The 23,455-nt window shown below is 37.0% G+C and overlaps 1 protein-coding gene across 1 annotated transcript in view; it reads left to right on the top strand.

Moving 5' to 3' along the window:
* The window catches only part of PCCA (propionyl-CoA carboxylase subunit alpha), a 285,773-nt gene that overhangs the window by 78,351 nt on the left and 183,967 nt on the right, over positions 1 to 23,455 (top strand). Inside the window, exons 8-11 of the mRNA XM_080356435.1 lie at positions 4,308 to 4,344; positions 10,390 to 10,468; positions 16,623 to 16,725; positions 21,103 to 21,197. Coding sequence (XP_080212561.1) covers positions 4,308 to 4,344; positions 10,390 to 10,468; positions 16,623 to 16,725; positions 21,103 to 21,197 — 314 coding nt within the window. The remainder of the gene's footprint in view (positions 1 to 4,307; positions 4,345 to 10,389; positions 10,469 to 16,622; positions 16,726 to 21,102; positions 21,198 to 23,455) is intronic.

The raw sequence follows: 23,455 nt of genomic DNA, 5'->3' as shown, positions 1-23,455 counted from the left end.
GTACAATCACAAGAGCAGCACAGAAGGAACTGGGGACTGTATAGTATTTTTGCAATTCTGTGGAAGACCTGTTTTGGTCACAGAGTTATGAGGCATTTGAAATCTTTGAGGGTTTTATTCTTGAGAAATAAAAATTTTAGAGGTCCTAGGAAGGAGTTAAGTGTCTGTTTGAGACTTGAGTTGATTATAAGTGGCTTCATCTTTGTAGAAGAGTCTAATAAAGCTGGAAGAAAACTGCATTCATGCCTCTGATGCCAGAAATTAAGGAAGATCAGTTGCGTGTATTCTTTGTGGCTGAATAGTTAAAGCAAGCATAGAGTAACAGCTTCTAGTGCTTCATTATTCAACTCGGGACTGCACTGAAAAATCTTCGCTACTTGCAGTAACAAAGCACTTGTTAGTGCTGCAGATACATAGGTCCTTCATGATAAATGCTGTTTTCCCCCTCTTATGTTGCTTATAACTTACACATAGTAGACACTGGAGTTGCTAAGCTTTTGCAATAACTTACTGGAGAAGTTGCATGCAGAAAAATTCCCAGCGAATAGAAATTTAAGAGAAGGAAGCCTTTCAACCTTTTACTTAAGGACCTGGAAGGATAGAAGAGGAGGATGCTTGTTGTAACACACAGCTAAATATTTGCATATAGGTAAATGATGTAGTAAATATGAAACTGAGAATGGAAAGACATGGAGTGAGAGTGGAGAGGGGTAGATTGACAAACAGTAACTTTCTTCTCATCCCCGGTTCAGTTTCTCAGTTGTCTGGGCAAGAGTCTACCTATGTAAAGAGCCTGAGTCTTGGTGCTGTCAGCTAGAGCGCCAACAAAGTATTAGAAGGTAGTTAATTTCAAAATCTGCAAGTACAATTAGTATCTAAAACCTGATTGGGGCAGATAGTGGTAAATAGTCTTAATTAAAAGAATGTGTTAATCCATGTGAGCAGTGTCTGAAGTTAGAGCGGAGATGTAGTGTATGTAAATGAGTAAAGAGGAACAAGCGACAGGAAGAAAGTGGAGGCTGAGGAATGAGTACAAGATGTCATGGTGAAAAACAGGCAAAGGAATGGCAAGGGAAGAAAGTGTGTGTGGTATGGTGTTCTTTTTAATGTTGTTTCACCATGTATAGTGGGTTTGTTTTTATGGCTCATGGAACATTGTGGGTGTAAACCCAGAAGGTGAGTGTGTCTGGGTGTCTGAGTTTCACTGATGTCAGTAGACATGTTGAAGGCTTTCAGCAAGGCTATGAATGTATTGTATTTAAGTTTGAGGCACCTGTTTTGGCTGTGTTCTTGCACTACACTATTGAGGCTGGTATTAAATGATCCCTATATTACTCAAGAGGTTGTTGGAGACAAGACATGAGCTGGAGGTTCTCTAAACCCAACACCCTCAGCTGTGAAAACTATTATATAGTTCTTCATAATTAATACAGTGTTTTACAGCTCTAGGAGTCTCTCCAACAGCTTCATCTTGGCATTCCTCTACATCAGAATAGTTTCACTTTTTTGTCTCCACCTGCTGGTACCTGGCAGAGAGGCATGTATGTGAAATTAGGAGATTAGAAATTCTGATGCTAGATTGAGTATTTATATCTTTAACTTAATGAAAACAGCCATTTGTAAAAACACTGACATCATTTTATAACTCATTATTTTTATGAGCTTGTACCATTACTTGGGTATTTTTATTTGTACAATAAAAGGTGGTGCTAAAGTTATGTATTTCTTTACAATCTGCTGTTTATTTTGGGAAAATGGTAGTGTATCTAATGTGTTTTTGGAGGAAATAGCAGTAAATCATTGAGGACTTTGGCTTTTAAAAAATAATTCAAAATGCTTTTAGTACCAATGTAGTTTCCTATATTTTGCACATATAGACTTGTGTTACGCAGTCTCTATAGAACTATGTTTTTTTTGCCCCCCTATGGAAAATGTTGTGTATCTATCATAAGTTCTTTGCACTAAAAATCTAAAATAACTGTCCTAACTTTTTATGAGTGCTTGAACTGCTGCTGTATTTATGGAAGCTGCAAGTGAAATGCATGATCCTAAAAAACATAGTTTCTTAGGGAAAAAGATCAAAAGACTTACCAAATTTCAATGTCAGTTGTTTATTTTAAGTTTGTTTTTTTTTTTTTAAAGTTCAGCATTTTTTAAAATTTCAGAAATGCTCTTTGAAGGCTAAAGAATTTGAATGGGTTTTTTTTTGTATCTTTAGAGTTTGGGTTCTAAGACATTAGAACTGTAAAAGAAGCAGATGTTAAAATAGTGTAAATTAGTAACCATGCTGGGCAGATGACTTGAGTCTATTCAAGCCAGAACTGAGACAATTAGAGCTGCTGACACAATACCGCTTATTATTTCAAGTTGTTGTATGCGTGTGTAAAAATACAGTGGCAGGGAAAAGTTCCTCTCTAATGATTGTCAGCTTGTCTTCCAGTGGGCTGCGACGTATCAGCCACTTGTTTGCAGGTAACTAAGTGGAAAAAAAATCACCCTGTTTGCTTCCCCCCTCTTAATTCTATTTTGCAAATATATGAGTAAATTTGCAAGAGAAAAGAAATGTAAAAGTTTCCTTCTCCACTATAATCGTGGCTCTTCATCAGTCATCACTCTTCCTGCATTTTGTTCAAGAGGCTCTAATTGTCTGCATTTGGCAGGTTTAACACTTCCTGACAGAGAGGCTATTAAGGGGAAGTATTCTCGCATAACTGTCACAGGCAGGAACAAAGAACCTTCAAACTCAATGTGTGGAAACCACTAACATTCTTAAATGACCCTTTTCATGCATTTTATCCCTTTAAGCTAAAATTTGGAGGGTGCAGGGTCATGGAAAGCAGCAAGGTGTAATAAAACAGTAAACCCTGATTTTTTTTTTCCTTTTTTTTTTTTTGGGAAGGGTGCAAGGCTTTTTGCTAGATTTCTCTTGACTTAAAAACAATTGTTATTTGGAAAAATCTCATTAACAGATGTGACTGGAGTAAAAAGACTTAAAACTGATGTTGTTTTCAGGACTGCTTTGAACTTAACAAGCACCGATTTGTGGAGCAGACTAGCTAATGAAAGGAAATTAAATTTTCTGACAACTTCCCCTGCCAGCCCCCTTATTCTTCATGGGGCTGTTACTAGGTACTGAAGACTTTTAAAGAGGATTTTGTTTTATTATCAGACATAAATGAACCAGGTATGAACATTTCTTATGTATTTTTTTTTAAGTTCTGACCTGGGTGCTTTTAAAACGGATTGCCTTGAAAGCTTTAAAAATATCAGGTTTCATTTTAATGTTCATAAGTCAGCCCCCATAGTTTCAGACACGCTTAGCAGCTGGTGGTTTCCAGACATTACTGCCTTCCATACAAATGTTTTAATGCATGTCCTGAAATAGTATAAATATTAGCAAATTTGGATGGAATTTTCAAACTTAACCCATGCCACTGTAGCTTAACTCTTTTCCTTTCAAGTATTAGATAATGGAATTATATTGTTATCAATAGAAGAAACCACAATTAACTACTGCAGGAAAAGAGATTTGGTTAAGTAGTAAGCAATTAAAGTATTTTGTTTTATATTCTCTGGGTTTCCTAATACGTTCTTCTGTACCAGGCTATAGTGGTGGGAGTCAGCTGAAGCAATAGGTGGCATCAACAAAGGAATTGTTCTAATTTTCATACACTAGTAATGTGTGGGACTCATTTTAGAGGGAAACAATTGTGTTTTTTTTCTTATTTCAGATGCGGTTTAAAGCGATGCATTTAAGGTTTCATTCTAAAGACAGAATAAATACTTACAAAAGTGAAATGCTTATATTCTTTCTTCTGTAGACCAAAAAAAAAGTCTTTAAAGTAGTTCTGCAAGTTTTCTGAACCTGAATCACTCCCAAACAATAGAGAATCAACTCCCCCTACTGACAACAACCAGGAAAACACAAGAAATACCTGTGAGGACAGAAACAAACTGGCAGTGGACAAACTTTAACGATCTGATTTATGATCCATTATTGACTGTAAACTTCTACATTCTAGCATTAAATTCCTACAACTGCAGAAAATCATTTTGCGATCCTGGTTGTGTTTCCTGTCAGCTGATTCCTCGTTGCTTTGAGTTTCTCAGTATACTAATGATGAGGTAGAATTTACATTCCACTTATGGTATTAATTTTACATTCCTCTGGCTGAAAAGGGTCAGAAGGTTGTAAAATCAAACATTAAATGAATCAGAGGAGACAGTAGTGCAATATATGACTGCCCTCAGGACACAGTGCAGTGGCTGATGGGATTAACGTTGGGTCTCATTTCCTGCTTTTACAGGATGCAGATGAAGCTGTCAGAATTGCAAGGGAAATTGGTAAGTTCTTAAATTAGCTATGGTGGGATTTGTGTGCCTCTCAGCAGACATGGTTGGCTAAATTGAATGTGTAATAAGTAATCCCTATGGAACAAATAATGTTTTAATAGTTTTTAAGTTCCCTGTTTCCTATAGGGCTGGAAGAATCTAGACATTAACACCCTGTCTCTTAAATCATCACATTTTATCTTTACAAACTGGACTTTACAGAACAAGTGCAGCCACGATTTGTGAAATGTGCATAATACGCAGTAATGAGTGGCTCACTAAAGGAGTTATTTCAAAGTATATCTGCAATTGGACACAATAGTCAGAAGTTAGGCATGGCACATTTCTCTTTATATGGAGACTGACATCAGTGATGTTACAATCTTCATTCTTCATCACTGTGTAGACAGCAATTAGCTTGAATATCATCCAGACCACCAGGCTTTCTTCTGTGCTTTCTGGAATAAAGTTACTGTTCAGCTTCTGACTGTCTTGCAGAATCATGGAAAGAGCAACCAGCAAACTGTCTGGGACTCACTTTGATTAAGGTTAAGTGTAATATGTGTTTAATGAGTTTTGGCTTTTATTTACTAAAGCTTAATATTGGGGAAAATATTTAACCATATGTTTGAAATTACACATGTTCTTAAATGCTTTCTAGAAGAAGAATCCAATGCAGTAAGATACTTTTCTGAGGGCCTTTTTGCATTTTAATTTTGAGACATTAGCCACAAGAAGCTATTTAGGTTCATCACAGGTATATAATTCAAAGGATGTATCTGCATTTGAAGTTTCTCTTACTGTTCTAGCTACAAATACATCTCACCTGTGTCAAAAGCTATAGCTGTGCCTCATGTGCCAAGTAGAAATTGGGACTTGCACTACTGCAGAGAACTTTACATCAGCATAGCACCCTTCTGCTTTCAATTTAAGTTGGGGTTCTTACTCTGCACTGGTTAACGACCCTGAAACCCCTCAGTGTAGGTTTGGCTGGCTTTTAGGCTGGCACAACCGAAGTCAGTGTTTCTGTGCATCAACCTTTATGTCCCTGTTGGGGTAGCAAGTGATTACTGATCACTGTCCTGGGAGCAGAAAAAAAAAGTGAATAGCTTATCAACCAAACCAGAACATTTAGAGAACTGCAAATAAAATTGGTTTTAGTCCTTAAAAAGGTATACATAGTATTATGTTATTGCAGTTCAGTTACACTTCAATAGTCTTTTTTTGTTCTTTCTTTTTAAAGATTTCCTGCAAGTATTTTTAAAGCAGTTTTGACTAATAAGTTGGAAGGCATACCCTTTAAAATGTATTCTTGATTTTCTTCTGAGCTCTTCTGGTGTTCTGTTGACTAGTTCCTGTCTTTGATATCAGTAGTAGTCAAGGCAGTCTTAAATCTGTAGATATTAAAGTCAATTACAGACAGCTGGGTGGTGCTTTATCTAGATGGCAAATTCTTAAACTATTTTGATACAAAAAAAGATTTATACTATGAGATACTGAAAGAAAAATGTCCTTTCTAGCCTTTTCCCCACCCATGTTTTGACCAGTTGATCAGTTTGGTTAAACTTTTGTCTAATTGTGACCACTGATCAGAGTAAAACACAATGATTTGTAATTTCAGAGGCTCTAAAATGGGATGAAATTGAAGTCTCTTATGTAAGGCACTTCATATGCAATTGGACACTTTCAGATTATTTTTAATTTTACTTATCCAGAGCCTCAGTCTTCCAGGAATGCTTAATTACAAAAAAAAAAAAAAAGAAGAAAATTAGTTGCAGGTCATTGCTTCAAGCTCTGAAACATGGTCTAATGTTCTCTTGCTGCCTGCATTTTTTCCTGCTTTTCCCTGTTATGTTCTGGCCAAAGATCCAGGAGTAGTGAAGCATGGCAATTCAGGGTTGAGACACCTCATTTACCTGTTTCAGTGGCTGTTATTGATGGATACCAAGTTTGTAAGTACAGGAGTAAAGCTTGTAATGATGGGAGCAAAAGCTACCATTTGCCATTCATTTGAGATGTGTTCTCCCAAGTTTTCAAGAGAGAATGTGACAGAGCTACTAGGCTAAATCAAAAACTGGAAGCAGTTCAGGCACCAATTGCTTTATAGGCTCCTTTCTCTCTTCTCTGTTTGTCTGTGTGGGCTGTTTTCTTGTGATCCTGTCTGTAGTGCTTAATCACATCAGCTCTTTTTCCATGCTACTTTTAAGTCTGTAAGTTGTGCATTAAGAACTGCTTGATTTCCAAAGCACTGATGAAAATCCAGGAAGTTTTACTCTTCAGCTTGTTTGAAAGAATTGAACAGCTGTGAAGTGTGGGCAGTTTAAATGGAAGTCTATACAAAACTGAAGAGGTGAAAACCATGTTTTTGTCATATTTCATTTGACATGGCTTTGGTTAACACTAGCTTTTCAATAATATATACTGAAAATAATCTGGTATTGCGACATGCAGTATTGCTCAAACTCATAATGCACCATGCTTTCTATGGTTTATTACCTGCAACTTTATAAAAATGGTTAAAGGATATCTAAAATAATGGTGGCAAAGAGTGAGAACTAAGAGCTGTGGAACATCAGAAGTTGGTTTACTCCTTTTACCACTTTGATTCTCAGAATAGTACCCCCCTACCCCGGGAAACAAAGCAGGTCTAACTTGATAGTACCTGTTCAGCAGCAAATGTTTGCCTGATCTTCAGATTTGTCAGCTTTTTACTTTTCTGACTTCTAAGATATTTTTAGACTTATCCTTCAGATGTGTCATGAGAATGTAAAACTGTAGAACAAGAGTAGTTTTTATTCTTTATTGAATTTTAATGTGATTTTTGTATCTAATTTGAGGGAAGGGGTGAAAACCTAACACCTACTCAAAATGTGCCCACTTTGTGGGACTCTTCATTGCTGTTGTTGTGGGTCTTTATAAATGCTATTAGAAATTGTTTGCATGCTTCTCCCTTCCCACAAGTAATCCAGCCAGTCAGTGTGAGCATACTGCATCGGTCTTGAGTGCTGCTGAAAGGTACAGGAGTGGTTAGGAGAACAATGAGTAACACATCCTGATCCCAGCATCCTATGCTCAATAAGTATGCAAAACTTAGATTCTACAAAGCCTTCCTTGTCTGAGCACACATCAGTCTTTGGTATTGGCCAAAGAACTGCTGTTTAGCTTAGTTCAGTGCCCCAGAGAACAAGAAGTGTGTAAAAAGCATGTTTGAGTAAAATTCAAGTCTCTTTATTTTCAGAGAACTGGCTAATCTTCATCCTGACTTGTAGAGGTGCTTTGCAAAGTAATTTTCCTCTTAACCTAAAAAAAGCTGTCTGTATCTTCTCAGAACAGGCCTTTACTGGCATTTATTTTGTTTTTTTCAATGATATTGTCTCTCTCTGGAGTCTTTAATGGCCTCGCATACAAGTGTGGTCAGCATGTAATCACCATACATAAAAGGTGGAGGGAGAAGCCAAGTGTTCCGCACTTGATGAGCGATACCAGTCACCCTTGTATCCTGTCTGATAGTTTAACCATGTGAGTTGTGATATGTGAACTTCTATATTCTGTAACATGTAAAGACTCACTGAGGCTCACTGCCAGCGTGCTTATTTTGCTGTTGAGATGAAAGAACAGTAAATTAGGACTAGACTCTGCTTATAGAAGTAAAATCAGCAAGCCATTCAAGAAACTGAAATTGTTAGACTGAAATTGTTAGCATCATTGATGATGATTTTTTTCAAGTACAAGTAACACTGAATAAGATTAGGCAATGGAAATTGCTACAGTGAATCTGCCATAATAAGGCTTAAAACAATGCTTGTTTCAGAATTTCAGACTTGAAGCCTCTTGAGTTGAAGAGAGTCTCCAGCTGGTGATAGTGTTGCCAGAGGTGTAAGATCACTAGTGTTACCCAGTTAAATCTTATTTCTTGCATGAAAATCATACAAGATGTGCCTTTTGCTTCATTTCAAGATAGCCAGTGACTTGTCTGGGAACTGAGTAGTTACAACAGCTACAGCACAGATGAATTGTGTGGATATTGCGTATACTGCATTTAATGAAAATGAATTGAACTTCACTGTTGCATGCAATCTAGAGTTATTTTACACATGCACTTTTATCTCTGGGATTGTAGATGCCTTGAAAATACTTCTAGTTCTGAATCAAACCCATTTTTGCTTTGTGACTTATCCTGTACTCCTCTGTGGAAACATCAGGAAAATGTAGGAGACACTCTAGCGAGCTTAATAGAATCACAGAATAGTTTGGGTTGGAAGGGACCTTCAGAGGTCATCTAGTCCAACGCCCTGCAATGAGCAGGGACATCTGCAACTAGATCAGGTTGCTCAGAGCCCCGTCCAGCCTGGCCTGGAATGTCTCCAGGGATGGGGGATCTGCCACCTCTTTGGGCAACCTGGGACAGTGTTTCCACCCTCATTGAAAAGAAAAAAAACATTTGCGTAGCTGTGTTTCATCTTACCTTTATACCTAGTAACTAGAGGTGAATTTAGACTCTAAGGCATGAAGATTTATAGCCTTTTGGTCATCACTGCTTAGAGGAACTTGATTTGTGCTCTACAAATGCTCATCTGTTACCTTTCTGCAGCTTTTAGCCATATGAATGCTCTGTAGCATGGTGTTTCACAGTCTAATAACATGCTATGCTGGAAATCATTTTTTTGGTGTTTCTGTGTCAATGTAATGTTCTATTTTACTAGTGCTGCTTTCTTGCCTTCCAATCAACACTACTCTTTCTTATGCTTGTATTACGCCCTTTTTTGGTGTGTCTGCTTCAGTCTTTTTAAGCAAAAGATTTTCCAGATCTTGCTGGTTTTAATTATCTTCCTCTGATCCTCCTTTTAGTCAAATGACTTTGGGAGGAGGTGGGCATACTGTATCACTGTCACTTGACAGAGCAAGAGTAATCTACATTCCAGAAAGAAATTGTAAACATTAGTTACACATATGATATACTTGACCATTTGTACTTAGAACCATATTCAAGTGTCCCTTTCTGTCCCCAGATCAAAGCTTTTTATATATAGAGTGTTCAGTTTGCCATGGACTCTTCTTCTCAGAGAACATCAACTGGTCTGATATTTGGCTTAATGTTATGATTTTCCTTTAACATAGTGGAGAGAATTTTCTGCTGTCCTAGAAATGTCAAAAACTTCCTAATCAGATCCTTAGTTTTCAAATTTTTGTGCATTCATGTTGGAGAAAGGTGAAGTTTGCTGATATGAATAAGAAATTGTTTTAGGAAGTTTCTTCGAATTAAAATATTATACTACAAGATAAAAATAATAACAGATAATAATTACCATACCTGCTTTTAAATGGCATAATTTGTTAATGCACTTTTCTGGCTTTTTGAAATCTAAGGTCCTGACTCATGCCTTTAAGTTATCTTGTTCTGAGAGTAAAATATTACTAGTTATGCACAATGTTGTCAGATTTATGCAGCTTAGTTTTTCTTACTACATGTCAGTTTGGGGAAAATCCTTTTTTATTGTTAAAATAAAAGCATAATCTGCTTTCTGTGATACTTATTGTTACATAATATCTAAGCAGCACAACTCTTTTGAGGTGCTCTGTTATTTAAAATGTACTGCACTAGAAGTGTTAAGATACGGGTTTGCTTACTGAATGTCTTAACTAATAGTTTATGAAGATCTCCTGCTTATTTTTCCTAGTAATCTTTTAAATAATTTTATCATACCTGTAGCTTATTTCAGCAGCAACAAAGGAAAAAAAGTTGTTCCTAAAGAAATGTGAGCTTAAAAAGGTCAAATGCTTTTATTCATAAATCACTTTGTTACTTGCAAATAATTCATTCAGTGCTTCTTTTTTTTTTTTGGTATAAATGAAATAGAGAAGACAACCTTTCTTGGCTTCAGAAATCACTGCACTGACAGCTAAGTCCCGAAAAGAAAAATCTCTCCTCTCCCTCCAAAGTGTTTTAATAAACGAAGTTATTGTCTCATGGCATTATTGGACATGTGGTCAGTTGTCATGTTTCTCTGACCAACTGAACAAAGTTTGAACTTCTGTCTAATTGTTCCCCGCTGTTAGGCTACCCTGTCATGATCAAGGCCTCAGCAGGTGGTGGTGGGAAAGGCATGAGAATCGCTTGGGATGATGAAGAGACCAGGTGAGATGCTGTCCAGACGCTTGCCTTGATGAATGCTGCACTTACTGAAGTCCCATTAAGCCACTGTGAGCTGACAGTTGAGCAGATATGAAATGTTAAACAGCGAAATTGGATATTATTTGGTGTTCTCACTTTTGTGCAGTGAGCAGTAGACTTTAGGAGTTTGCATGTGTCTAATTAAAATTAATTTTTGCATAAACCTTACCAAACATGGTCTATTAATTCGAGTGAAAAAACCCAACACTTAAAACTGCCTTTGGTCTAATGACAAACTGTAAATAACATTTTGCTCTATGCCTTTCAGAATGCTGATGTATTAATTGTCTGTGTGTTAGTTAGAATACTTATTGGCCCTGATTCTCAAACATTAATGCGTGCCATTAGTTCTGTTAAAGTTGATGAAACTGATTATTTGTGTGTGGAAACACATATGGTGTTTCCAGAATGTGCTCTAATAAACTGTGTACTTCTGTGTTTAAAATATTTGTCTCAGCAAACTATTGTGCTTTTGCCTGTTTGAAACAAAGTTTGTTTAAACACACAGACATTTTCATGTCTAATAATGCTTGTCTGAATCCTGAATGCTTCAAGATGCTTTGTTATTGACTTGAACGCTTGCAGTTCATTCTCTGCTGATATTCTGGTGATGAGGAGCCTGGTTTGAAACTCATGTGCCACTGATGTTACAGAAAAATGCATTTTGTGATTTTTTTTTTTTTTTGGCTTGTAACAAAAAGCATATTTGATCCAAAATTAGATAATGTATTAAATGTTTTCCTTTCCACATGGAGAGAGCAGCCACATATACTGTAATCAGTTCAGAGTACAACGTAAATTTTCATCAGTTTAATTTAGTCACCTGCAAGATTTCCCTGTCATAGTTTTGTGTTCCCTATTAAACTTCTGTTTATCAAAATCTAAAAGCTGGAAAAAACCAATAACTGGCTAGCAGTTAAATTTTAGATGCAAAGAAAATATGAGATAGTGGGGTTTTTTTTGTATCTTGCCATCTCTAGTCTATTTATATTGAAGTCTAAATAGGAAAGCAAGGTTTTACACATTAGAATGAAGATCTAGAATAAACTGCTTTTTTTACAAGGATGCTTTGTTCCCACTGCTTTAGAATCCAAAATTACTGCCTTGATCTTGTTCAGGCAGCAATTGCTTATGTTGGACTTGAAAGGAAGGCATTCATTTCTTGTTTTGCTCAGAAAAGAGCAGAGGAGCTCAATTAAAGTAACTGTTTAAAAATTGAAAACTGGATCTAAAATCATGATTGCAAACTTGTTCTGGAGAAAAGTTGTGGTTATTGTTTGGAAAGTCACCTGATAGAGCCGATTGGTATCAACAGAAGCTAGCTAGAGATGTTATTTTTTGTATACTTGCATACAAAATTAATTTAGTGATATTACTTTGACTCAGTGATTTTTTTCTAAGTTATATTAATTTCAGATACTTGCTTTGGTTGTGAAAAGCCTTTGAAATACCATTGAGCTCCTTATTTGCAAATTGTGCTCCTACAATAATCCTTTTAGTTAAGTTATGCAAGCTTTTTCTTTACAGTGTAATTTTATACAGTAATATCTAAAAAGTGCTACAAGAAAAAATACCTAGACTGAGTCACAGATCAACACTTGTTACTGAACCTGATATCAAGGAGGAATACTTATTTGAACATTTACAGGTAAGCAGCAATGAAGACAAAATTAAGTTGGCCAAGCACTTGTTGCAGGGAGATGAAAGTGAGATTAAGAGAACTGAAGATAGGAACAGATTTGCATTTACATATGGAATAGAGCATTGAGGTTTCTCTTACAGTGTGTCTTGAAGAAAGATCTGTGAAGTTATAAAAGATTTGTTGTACACTTTCATTAATTGCATTATGGAACTAAGATTGTTCCTTTATATTTGTCTGAAGAACAACATTTGACTGAGTGTTTTGAAGGTGACTCAACTTATTACATTGTTTTGTCAGTATCTGATAGTTTTAATATCTCATGAAGAGTTGTTGACATCATGTATTGTCTTCTGCATCCAAATCCATGTAATCCTAAAAAAAAAAAGCTGCTTGTGAGCTGATTCGTCCATGCTGTCTAGCTCTCTCTGAAATGATGACCTTGTTTTGGTGTGGTCTGCGGACTGGTGGTGCTCTATTTCAGGTCAATGATAAAGAGGTTAAACTGGTTCCTGGGGCAATTCCCTTGTACTGGATTTCAGGTAGAGAATGAACTGCTAATTTTGAGCCCAATGATTTAGCCAGTTTTTCACCCATCCAGTTGCACACCTATGTAGATTGTAACACTCTATCTTGGTGGGGTGGTTTAGTCCCAGCTGTCAAGTTAGGACTGTGTGCCACTTGCTCATTCTTTTTACATACCCTTCCCTCCCCTAGTGGGACAGGGAGGAGAGTTGGGAACCAAAGGGTGAAACTCAGAATAAAAACAGTTTAACAGAGCAGCAAAGGAAAAGAAAACAATAACAATAAAATAACATACAAAGTGGGGGATACACAATACAACTTTACCAACCCAGAAAACCGACTGCCTAGCAGTGATTGTGAGCACTGGTTGTGTACAGCTGATCCTGGAAGAAACAAACCCTGGACCACAGCTTGTGCTTGAACGCAATTGCACCACCACCCCCCTGCCCCCAATCTGGGAACAGCAGAGCTCTGACAGCAGGGCAGCACGGGAACAGGCTCCCCAGGGAGGTGTCATGGCCCCAAGCCTGACAGTGTTCAAGAAGAGACTGGACAACACCCTCAGACACATGGTGTGAACTGTGGGGTTGTCCTGTGCAGGGACAGGAGTTGGATTCAATGATCCTTGTGAGTCCCTTCCAACTCAGGACATTCTATGATTCCCTGAGCAATGAGTATCACCCCTGGCCTGCTCCTCCCAGTTTTATACTGAGCATGTCATTGTATGGTATGGAATATCCCTTTGGCTGGTTTGGATCAGTCCACTTCCAGCTTCCTGGGAAAATTAACCCTATCCCAGCTGAGCCAGCACACTTGGAAACAATGGTGCTGTGGGAGACCATTAAGGTCTTGCTAAAGTTGAGGGAGGTGATATCTACTGTTGCCATGTAATTCATAGTGTAGTAATAAAAGACAAGTGGATTGGTCAAGTATGATACTATTGGTGAATTCAGTCTGTTCTCATTCCCTTTCTCATGTCTAGAAATAGCTTTTAGGAGATCTTACCCTATGACTCTTCCCCAGAATTCAAGTGAGGCAAACCAGCTTGTAGTTCTCCTGATTCTTTCATGCTCTTCTCCAAGGTGAATGCAATATTTGTCTTCCTCTACTCATCAGAAATCTTCTCATCCTCCAAAGCCTTTCTAAGATGACAGAGCAGTCCCACAGTGACATAAACTGCCTCTCTTAGCATCCTATCTGGTCTAACAGACTTCTATGGGTTGATTTCTCAGGATATCCTTGATTCCATCATATTCTGCTACTGGTAATTCTTCTTTTTCAGCTCATATAATGTCTGTGTTGAGAAGTCCCTAGCATCCATCAGAAACTTGTGGTCTTCTGTATTGGTTTTCTAGCAGATGTCAAGGAGGTTAGTTTGCTGTTTAAAAACAAAACCCAAAGAAAATCCAGAACAAAAAAAAAAAAAGCCTACAGACACCACCCCCAAAACCAAACAAACCTACACCACTGACAAACCAAAAAACTCCTCTATCCCAAACAATCCACAGTCTGAAAAACCAAAACCACACAAACACTCAGTGTCTGAGACTTTGAATTGCCTCTTCCTTGACTGAGACCCTCTGTTCTGCCCCTGGTCTAGTGTGGGTGGCTGGCACTTGCAGGCTGTGAAGATGGCCCTGTGACTGGGAGGTTAGTGAATCGCAGAATCATTTAAGTTGGAAGAGACCCTTAAGATCATAGAGTCCAACCATAACCTGGCACTAAGCCATGTCCCTAAGAATGCAGTGTTTGGAGTGTGGGTCTGTACAGAGCCCTTGCTCACCAGTCCTCTGACCAGGTTGCCTCTTTACTTTGAGTCATAGCATAGAGATATCAACAATGGTCTCCATGTAGGTGAGGTACGTCAGCCTAAATGATTGTCTTGTCAAACATCAAGGCTTGATTACGCTCCAGACAGCATCTTGCTTGTGTGGTGAACTGTACCTGGGCCCAGACAGGGGCAGTGAGCTCAAGTGTCCCTGCCCCAAGTCCCCCTGCACTTCTCTTCTGGGGTCAGTGAGGGCAGGAAAGTTTTGGATTTGTTTGCACATATCGGTACAGTTGTTCTGTGTGGGTTGCATCTGCCCTGCAGAGGGGCCCCATAGGGCTGTTGCTTGGTGAAAGGATAGTGATAGGGCTTCAAATACAAATTCTCTTCTAGTCTAAATGGTGTGTTTTGTTTTGTTGTTGTTTTTTTTGTTTTGTTTTAATATTTATAAGGAGACTCAGTAGGTGAGGTTCTTAGGGACATGGTTTAGTGGTAGAGTTAGGTTATGGTTGGACTTGATGATGCTGAGGGTCTCTTCCAACTGAAATGATTTTATGATTCTATTATTCTGTGAACTAGTTTCATCTCTATTTGCTTAGTGTGATCTCCTTAGGGAAGGTGAAGTGTGTTTATGGTAATTTTTATCACTAAACAAATGCAACTGCACAGATTTGTAAGCTGCAAACAAGGTCAGCATACCTGAGATAGTCATCCTTTTTTACGTAATTTGAAAGGATTTACAGATGTATGGATTAGATAATTAGGCACCTGACTCTTTTTTTTAACAAGTATTTTGGTTTAGATTTCTAATTAGCACATACTTCAATGAAGGAAAAATAGTCAATTGTGCATAAAACTGTCTAATAGAATGTTTACAAAAGGAAACAAAGCCTTTCATATAGGAGGTAAAATAGCTCTAAATCTGTTTCAGTGAGCTCAAACACTGTGTATAACTATTTGTTACCTTGCTTTATTTTTTAGACAGATCAGGTAGTGTACAGAATCACAAATTTGATGTCCTTTTTTATTAAGGAATACAATATATTGAAGTCAAATATGAGTTTAGTATTGTATATTCAATATGATCTCTCAAAACTGTAGCATATATTATTCTACAATCTTGAAAGAAGGTGCAGAAATACCCTTAAACATATTTATCTTTATACTGTGTATTTACCTATCTCATGGTTTGGTTGTCTGGGTTTTATTGGACCTGAACTCGATTCAAGGGATGGAAAGCACAGAAATTCAATTCAGTTGTGCTGTAGTTCTTGTTCAGGGCACAAATATCAGGGCTGTTGCATTTCAGTAGTCAGTCTCACAGAAACTTACCCCAAACTTACCATATGCATCAACATAAATGGGACCACCAAGCCTGTAGAAAACTTTGGTTGGGCCTTTGGGTCCCTGCATTGTGGTACATTTTACGCTGAGAAAACTGCATGTGGAGTTGTTTGTGAGCAGTTATGCTCTGTAGGAGTAATCTTTCTGCAGTGAAAAGTAACAAATATAGTATCTTACAGTCTTTATTTGTGTAATTACCTACATAAGAGAAAAAACAGGGGAAAGTATACAGAATGCACACTATAACACTCAGTTATACTTTAATGGAGGGAAAACTAGTAGTACAACTGGTATGCTCTGTAGAGTGAGGTATTGCATCTTCAGGTTCTGTGTTCAGTGATTGAATTTACAAGGTCTGCAATATTATATCTGCAGTTCTTTCATCTAATTAATGTGCAACTAACCTTTGCTATTCTTGAGTATTAAGAGGGCTGTGTACCTTAAATAATGGTGAGCTTTGCCCTTACTTCTGTATAACAAGTACTTTGCAATTAATGGTTTTAAAAATATGATTACTTTATTACTTTTGTGGAAGAAAATGCCAACAAAGAAAATTCACACAGATAATTGTTGGACATGTCCAGACTTTTTAAACACACTGAAATTCTCTGTGTTTTAAGAGGGTTTTTTTTTTTCTGTCTTTATAAGAAAAGAAAGAAAAAAGGGATGCTCATTAAAGAATCAAATGCAAATGGTAACACTTGGGTTTTGTGTGTGTGTGCGTTGTTTGATGAAATCTGCCAGATGACTGGATTGAATAGGTGTTCCTTCTCCTTGTATACTTCAGAACTTGATTTAACTTTTAAAATACAGATGATTCCTTTTTGTCTTTGTTATTTAAGGGAAGGTTTTAGGTTTTCATCTCAAGAAGCTGCTTCAAGTTTTGGCGATGATCGCTTACTTATAGAAAAGTTCATTGATAACCCTCGTCACATAGAAATCCAGGTTTGTATTATTCTTGTATATTTTTTAATTAATAAGGCTTGAACTCATGAACTAATCAAAGTCCAAAATGTTTCATACACTCTGCTAAAAAAGCCCTAGAGTCTCGTGTTTTCCTGTGTCTTAGGCCGTTGCTCAACCTACATGGCTATCGTACACAATACAGCCTTCCTGTTTTTATTCTCCAGCCTTTCTTTAGCAGGAAGACAATGAATGACACTTAGTTAATTGAGAAAAAAAAAACCCAACATTGTAGGTATCTGTCCTGAGGGCTTGAGCTTGAACTCTGGATCCTGATTGCAGTGCTTGAGCACAACAGAAGACATAGGAGTTCAAGTACTGTAACGCTTTACATTTTTCTTGCAAACTCTAGGTGGTTTTGTCAGTATTTTGGGTTCTGTTCTGAAGCGTCTAATGTTCCCTGGGAACTCAGGAGGATGCTTGTCCCATTTTGGGCAGTTTGTGTTTCAAAAATCAAGTGTATTCTCTTTAATCTCTGGATTGCGACCATTTATGTTGGTTGCTGGATCTAGTGTTAAGCCAGGTGTGCTAATGGAAAACAAGATCTGTTTGTTTTGGACAGACTCTTCAACAAAATTATGATTTTAAAATGTGTGATGTATTTGATCTTATGTAGGCAACTAAGTTTTGTTTGTCAATAACTGTGAAATAATCTTTCCTGACAAGAAATCCATCTAGAGTGTGTCAGGTTCCTTAATTGAAATATAATTTCTTTTTGTCCCAAATATAAACTCTAAGTTGTGGCATATTTTCTTTTACAGGGAGAAATTGAAGTATTTTGACAGTAATTCAATAACTAAATGAACCAACAACAGTAAATTTGATAGTGTTGGATGATTTGTAATAGAAGACTATCCAACTTTTTTTACTCCACCAGATATGTGCCCATTCAAACCTGATGCTCTCTACATTTTTCTCTATTTTAAATTTCCGTATAAAACTTGTCTGTGCACAAGGTAACTTACTGCATATGTGAAATGAAGAAACAATCTGTAGAAGAGAAATTTAAACTCCAACCTGTTCTCTTTTGAAGGATAATGGGAAGGTATATAGCAAACACGTAGTTTCAGCATTAATGTTAGATTACAAAAGACATCAGTTTACCAGAGCTTCTTCCCATATTCTGTTGCTATGGCTAATAATTTTTGGCTACCTATGTCTTTGTTTCTTTATTTTTCCTGTATGCAAATCAGTACACATTAAAGGTCTGTTCCTTTCAATGCTTGCAGATTTGGGAGCTTCAGCACCTTCCTACCGACTCTTTGATAACTAAAGTTAGATGAGATTGATTCCTCTCTACTTTCATGATTTGGGGGCAGATTTTACATTTTCTTGATTCCTTTAGGTTTAAAAAAGGTTACATCAAAAAAATTAGGCACTACTGTATTTAAGAACAGACAAATAATGTCACAGAGATTAAACAAAATAGTTTTGCCATTAATAATTTATAGTTTTATTTATAAAAAGTTCACAATGAATGTTGTTTTCCTTACACAAACACTTTGATGGTACTTCTTAACAATACCATACCATTTTAACTTCATGTTCTAATAAGCTTTAGGACGTTGACCTTGGTTCATTTTCAAACTGCTAGATATACAAACAATTTGAGACCAGATGCTAAATATTTATTAATTTAGCAGTAACTTTTAAATAGAACTTTTTTTAATGTTCTCATATAGCTCCAAAGCATTGGTACTTAAAATTGTTAAATAAGGGGTTTCCTGTGTCTACCTATAAAACAATCACTTTGTAAAACATAAAAAAAGACTAAAACAATTAACAGGAAAATAGAGTCCAAATAGACTTTATGCTTGAACTGATTTGAAGTCTTGTTCTACTGAAATATCTGGTATAAAGAACCTGAGTTTAAAGTAAGAGTACATGGAATGTCTATTACTTGGCTAAATAGCTATCCTTCAACTGTAAATAAAATTTAGATGAATATGTAGGAGAGGTTGTGATGCATTATATTTAATTATTTTGGCATATAGATGGATATTGCGTATACTAAGGTCATAGTAATCTCATCTGACAAAACAGGACGTTATCTTTTAGGCATATTTAGCTGTTTAGAAAAAAAGCTGTAGCTGTGACATACATTGTAGTGAGGTGTATACTGGTATCTCACGTTATCTCAGAGATGATGATTTCAGCGTGCTGTAAATGTTTTACTGAAATATAATTTTTTTATGAAGTAGGTATCTTCTTTAGTTTCTGATCATGAAAACGGTGGACCCCAAATCAAAGTAAAAGTCTGACACTAGGTGTTGTTTGATTTCGTAGTGGAAAGGCATTTATTTTAAGCTCCAGGTTGCTGAAATTAAGTAGGATATAAAAAACGTCCTGAAGTGAAAGAAAATATTTGCTAGTTGGCTTGAAGAATGTTTAATTATCCCTCTCAGGAAAATACAGAAGAAAAGAAGAGAAGCACCGGAGCTCATTTTTATTGAAATATTCCAGGACTTTTTGGTTTATTTGTTTTGGTTAGGCTGAGTTCTGTGGGGAGTTGTAGGCTTCCTAAAAATGAAACAGAAGTGCTCACAAGGAATCATTCTACTTAGAGGACAGCAATTTTTTTTTTTTTATGAGTACAATGCTCTCTCCTAGATGTACTGTTTTAATATTATAAAAAACCAATAACAACAATAATCTTTTGTATTTCCATATTAGCTTCTGTAGAGCTCTGTGATGTTTAGATCTGGGTTGGATGAGTTAGGACTTGAGCAGGAAGTTGCTTTAGATGCTGCTGGTTTTGGTTGTTGTTGTTTTGTGTTAGTTGGTTGGGTTTTTTTGGCTTTGTAGTGAGTGAACTGTTCCAGATCTGGTAGTTGCCTGGACTACCCTTCTGCTACAGCTGCTAAACCTACCACTGGGCAGTGAAGAGCTGGACCAAGCTGTAGTTTAGGAACTCCCAAACACATTGGTTGTGTTGAACTCTGAAGGAGATTTTTCCCCTAGAAAGCTCCATAAATTTATGGGAATATAGCAGCATTTCTGAGGAAAAGATAAGTCTGATCTCACAAAGCGTGGAGCACTCTGGGTCTGATGCTGCACAGCGCACGTGAGTTGTCTTCATGAGATCAGTGCCTTGTTTTCAGTCACATCTACCCAGATTATTCATGCATCAGCAAACATCGGTGTCACAGATGCAGGAATTCATCTTGCTTAGTGCCATATTCACTCTGTGGTGCTAAAAGGAGTAATAAATAATACAGATCCGTTGTCACAAATGCGAGTGATACGGTTGAGTTCACACAGTTTGAAGAAGATCGTCTCCTTTTTTTTATCTTGTCTGTTTTCTGTGTAGAACTGCACTAATAAGGAAGCATGAATACTGGCACGGGTTCCCACAGATCAGAGTAGGAAGATGGAAAAAGTGGATCGATGGCAAAATTTTATAAGGAAGAAAGGGAGCAGGTGTGGTCTGCAAGGAAAGAAATGGTTCCAAGAATAAGTGTGGAGTATAACAGCATAAAACTGGAGCAAGTCTACTTGAATCCTCAAATCCAGTATCTCGCTGTTGGAAATGGCTGCACCATACAGTCGATTTCATCAAGGAATACAGTTCCTTTTCCTTCTAGTTTGAAGTTGCAGAATCAATTGAGAGTTCTGTTATGCCAGACTTGTCTTTTTTCTAATGCGTAGTATGGGTAGTTAGATCTAGATGCTTGACTGTATGCTTAACTCTTCCATGAACTAAAGCTGCATCCAAGAACTGTAGTTGACACCTGATTCTTGAGAAAATCCTTGAAACTACTGCTCTAATTTCAATTTGGAAGTACCGGATTTTATTCTTTGTAATAAAAGATTGTCAAGTTTCTGAAGACGACTGCTTCTTTGTTAAAAGCAGGGTGCTGTGATTTATCTACTGAGAAGGCTCCACTAGTTGTTGTTTCTGAAAACTTTTGTGTGTAATTCCGGAGCAGAATTTGGCATCTGTTGAGATTTTTCTTTCTCTCGTTGTCACAGGATACTGCTTAACAATTAGCTTCTGAGTAATTTAATTATGCAATACAATTTTAAATGCTTGAAAATGTAGTTTTAATCTTCTTTCAGTCTTTTTTTTTCTAATTTCTGAACTTTTTGGAGTTTCTCACAGAATTTGGAGTAAGTTCTTTTTGTGCCATATATAGGCTCTGTACAGAGGCTTTAAAATAATCCTGTTTAGAATTTGAAGGAGCATTCAATTAGTATTTAATATATAATTAATTTTTTACACTAGTGTTTTTTCACAACCTTTGTTTCTCAATTGGAAAAAAATTATTTTAAAATTAAACTAAATGCTATGTAGTAGTACAATGTCAAAGAGCCATGTGTATGCATCTCTTTGTTCATAGCAGCATGTTATTATTTCAGGTTTTGGCAGATAAACATGGCAATGCCTTGTGGTTGAATGAAAGAGAGTGCTCCATTCAAAGAAGGAACCAAAAGGTTGTGGAGGAAGCACCGAGGTATGTATACTAGACTCTTCATGCAGCTTCATAGTTACTGAAAGCACGTTTGGAAAGCTGCTTATTGTACAAATGCAAGCAAATTTTATTCTATTAAAAACCACAAGGAAAATAAAATATTTAAGTTATAGTCGTGCAATAGTAATGCAGTTTTGATGTTGTACTTGAGGGTGTTTTGATCTTGCTTCATTATGCCTTTCTGTAGGAAGGGAACAGGTGTTGTGTTATTTTTTTTCATTATCTTGTATAAAATGGATATGGATCTCACCAATCAAATATGTGATAAATGAGGTGGTTTTCTTAATATAACTGAAGTATTTTTCCTTTTCTTTACCATTCAACTTTCAGATTTAAAAGTAAAATAAAATATGGAGTAAGTATTCATTTTACCACGGATACAGATATTTGACTACGTTATAGTAATTGTGAGAGGGCCAGATAATACTGTTTATATCTATTTAAATGGCACGCAAATACTGTGCGACACTTTTACTACTATTCATGGTAGAAAGCTATAGATGTACATGTCCAGTAACTCAAAAGTCCTAAATTATCTTAATCCCATGATTTCAAATGGAGCTGAAATACATTGCTGCTGTGCAAGGTATGGCCTTGCTGTGTTTTCAGTTGCATGGTGTTCATCAGAGAATATGTGAAGAAAAAAGGACAGAAGGAAGTTCTGATTTCAAAAAAACCCACGTATAGGTATGTAACTGCCTGTGGGAATTCCCAGTGTAATGTGTTCACCAGCTGAGACGGGTTTGCCGTTAATTTTTTTTTCACAGGACTATGTGATGCAACAATTTAGGATGTGAGGAAAAGCACATAGTTTAAATGACGTTTATTTAGAAGCGACATGTAAGTTAATGTTGAATTGTAACTGTGGGACTGGCACTGTTCGTGGACTAGATTTTAAATTAAAGAACAAAGTTTAATGATACAAACCCACTAATAAATGCTTAAGTAACTGTTGTTGCTTCCCAGTAGTTGGGGCTTTCTCAGAATCCTTATGCCTAAAGATCTTACTGTGTTTTTGATTGTGAAGTGTGAAGGCTTCAGGTCCCATTATAAAGCCCATGTACATAAGCACTTAAGAGAGGAGAATCTTTTCTCTCAGGACTACATGGAAGGTGCAGCCTGTCACTACTGCCTGCTCATTCTCTATGGCTGTGGTCAATTAAAGGGAGTGATATCGCTTTCTCTCATCAGCCAGCTGTGATCAGAGTGTTTTCTTTCATCGGAAATGTCAGCCTTTTAATTTTCCTGGGCTTCTCTGTTGGAGTTGCCAGTAAGTTTTCTCATCCCTTCCTATAACTCTACAAAGGAACATGGGCAAGTCAATAGCTTCCAAAATTTGGCATGAAAACTCTCCTTCTTGTTGTTGAATGTTTTAAACTCTGCCAGACTTTTACTGACAGCTTTGGAATCCTTATCTGCTTTACAGCCACTTGCAGTTGGCTGCAGAATCCATTTATTTACAAAGGGTTACAAGATTGTTGCAGATAAGCAGGCTTCTGTGAAGCACCCTGGAGACCCTAAAGCCTGAGGTTAGCCCTTCCTGTGAATGCTGTTTCAGTTAATCGCATCAATTAATGACTCCTGGAAGCATCTTTTCTTGTATGGCTGGATGGAGGAAATATGAAGTCCTCAGTAGTCCGTTTTTTCTTCCTGTTTCAAATGATAGCTGCCATTAAGAGCTCTAAGATAGCTTGAAGCTATAGGAATGCTGTGGGCTAAAGTGTTTATTTGTCTTTTGTACAATTTAGGGCTTTTGACTTTGGCCTCTTCTCAGCCCTCTTTTGATTTACTTTTTTCCTGCTATGATGTTTTCCCAAGTACCTAGGTTAAGAGGCTGATTGTTGAGGGCCTTTTAGCTTTGAGAATAACTTCTGTGATTTTTGTAAACCTAAGTCTGCAGCTGTTGATCTTATCCTTTAGAGATCATTTCATGCTTGAATGTGCAGTTTTCATAGGGAAGTATTGTTGCTTGTAAAAAAAAAAAATCTCTCTTTTGAGGAAAAAACTCTTCAGTTCACACCCTGATGGCATTACAGTATTCAAGGGAACTCTAGTGTTCATGGTGGTCAATTCCGTAGTTTCAAATAGGAGACCAATGAACTTTGCTTATACGCTTTTAACGTGGTCAGTTGTCCTACTCTGTCTGTTCTAGGAAGCACAGACCATAGGACACATCTGATCATTGCCAGTTTTTTAGCTAGTGCTGGGTGAAGTTAGTGCTACGTAAAACTTCCAGTGAT

This window comes from Nesoenas mayeri, assembly GCF_963082525.1.
Source record: "Nesoenas mayeri genome assembly, chromosome: 1".
NCBI classification, from domain to species: Eukaryota; Metazoa; Chordata; class Aves; order Columbiformes; family Columbidae; genus Nesoenas; species Nesoenas mayeri.
This window is presented reverse-complemented; position numbering and strand designations above follow the sequence as displayed.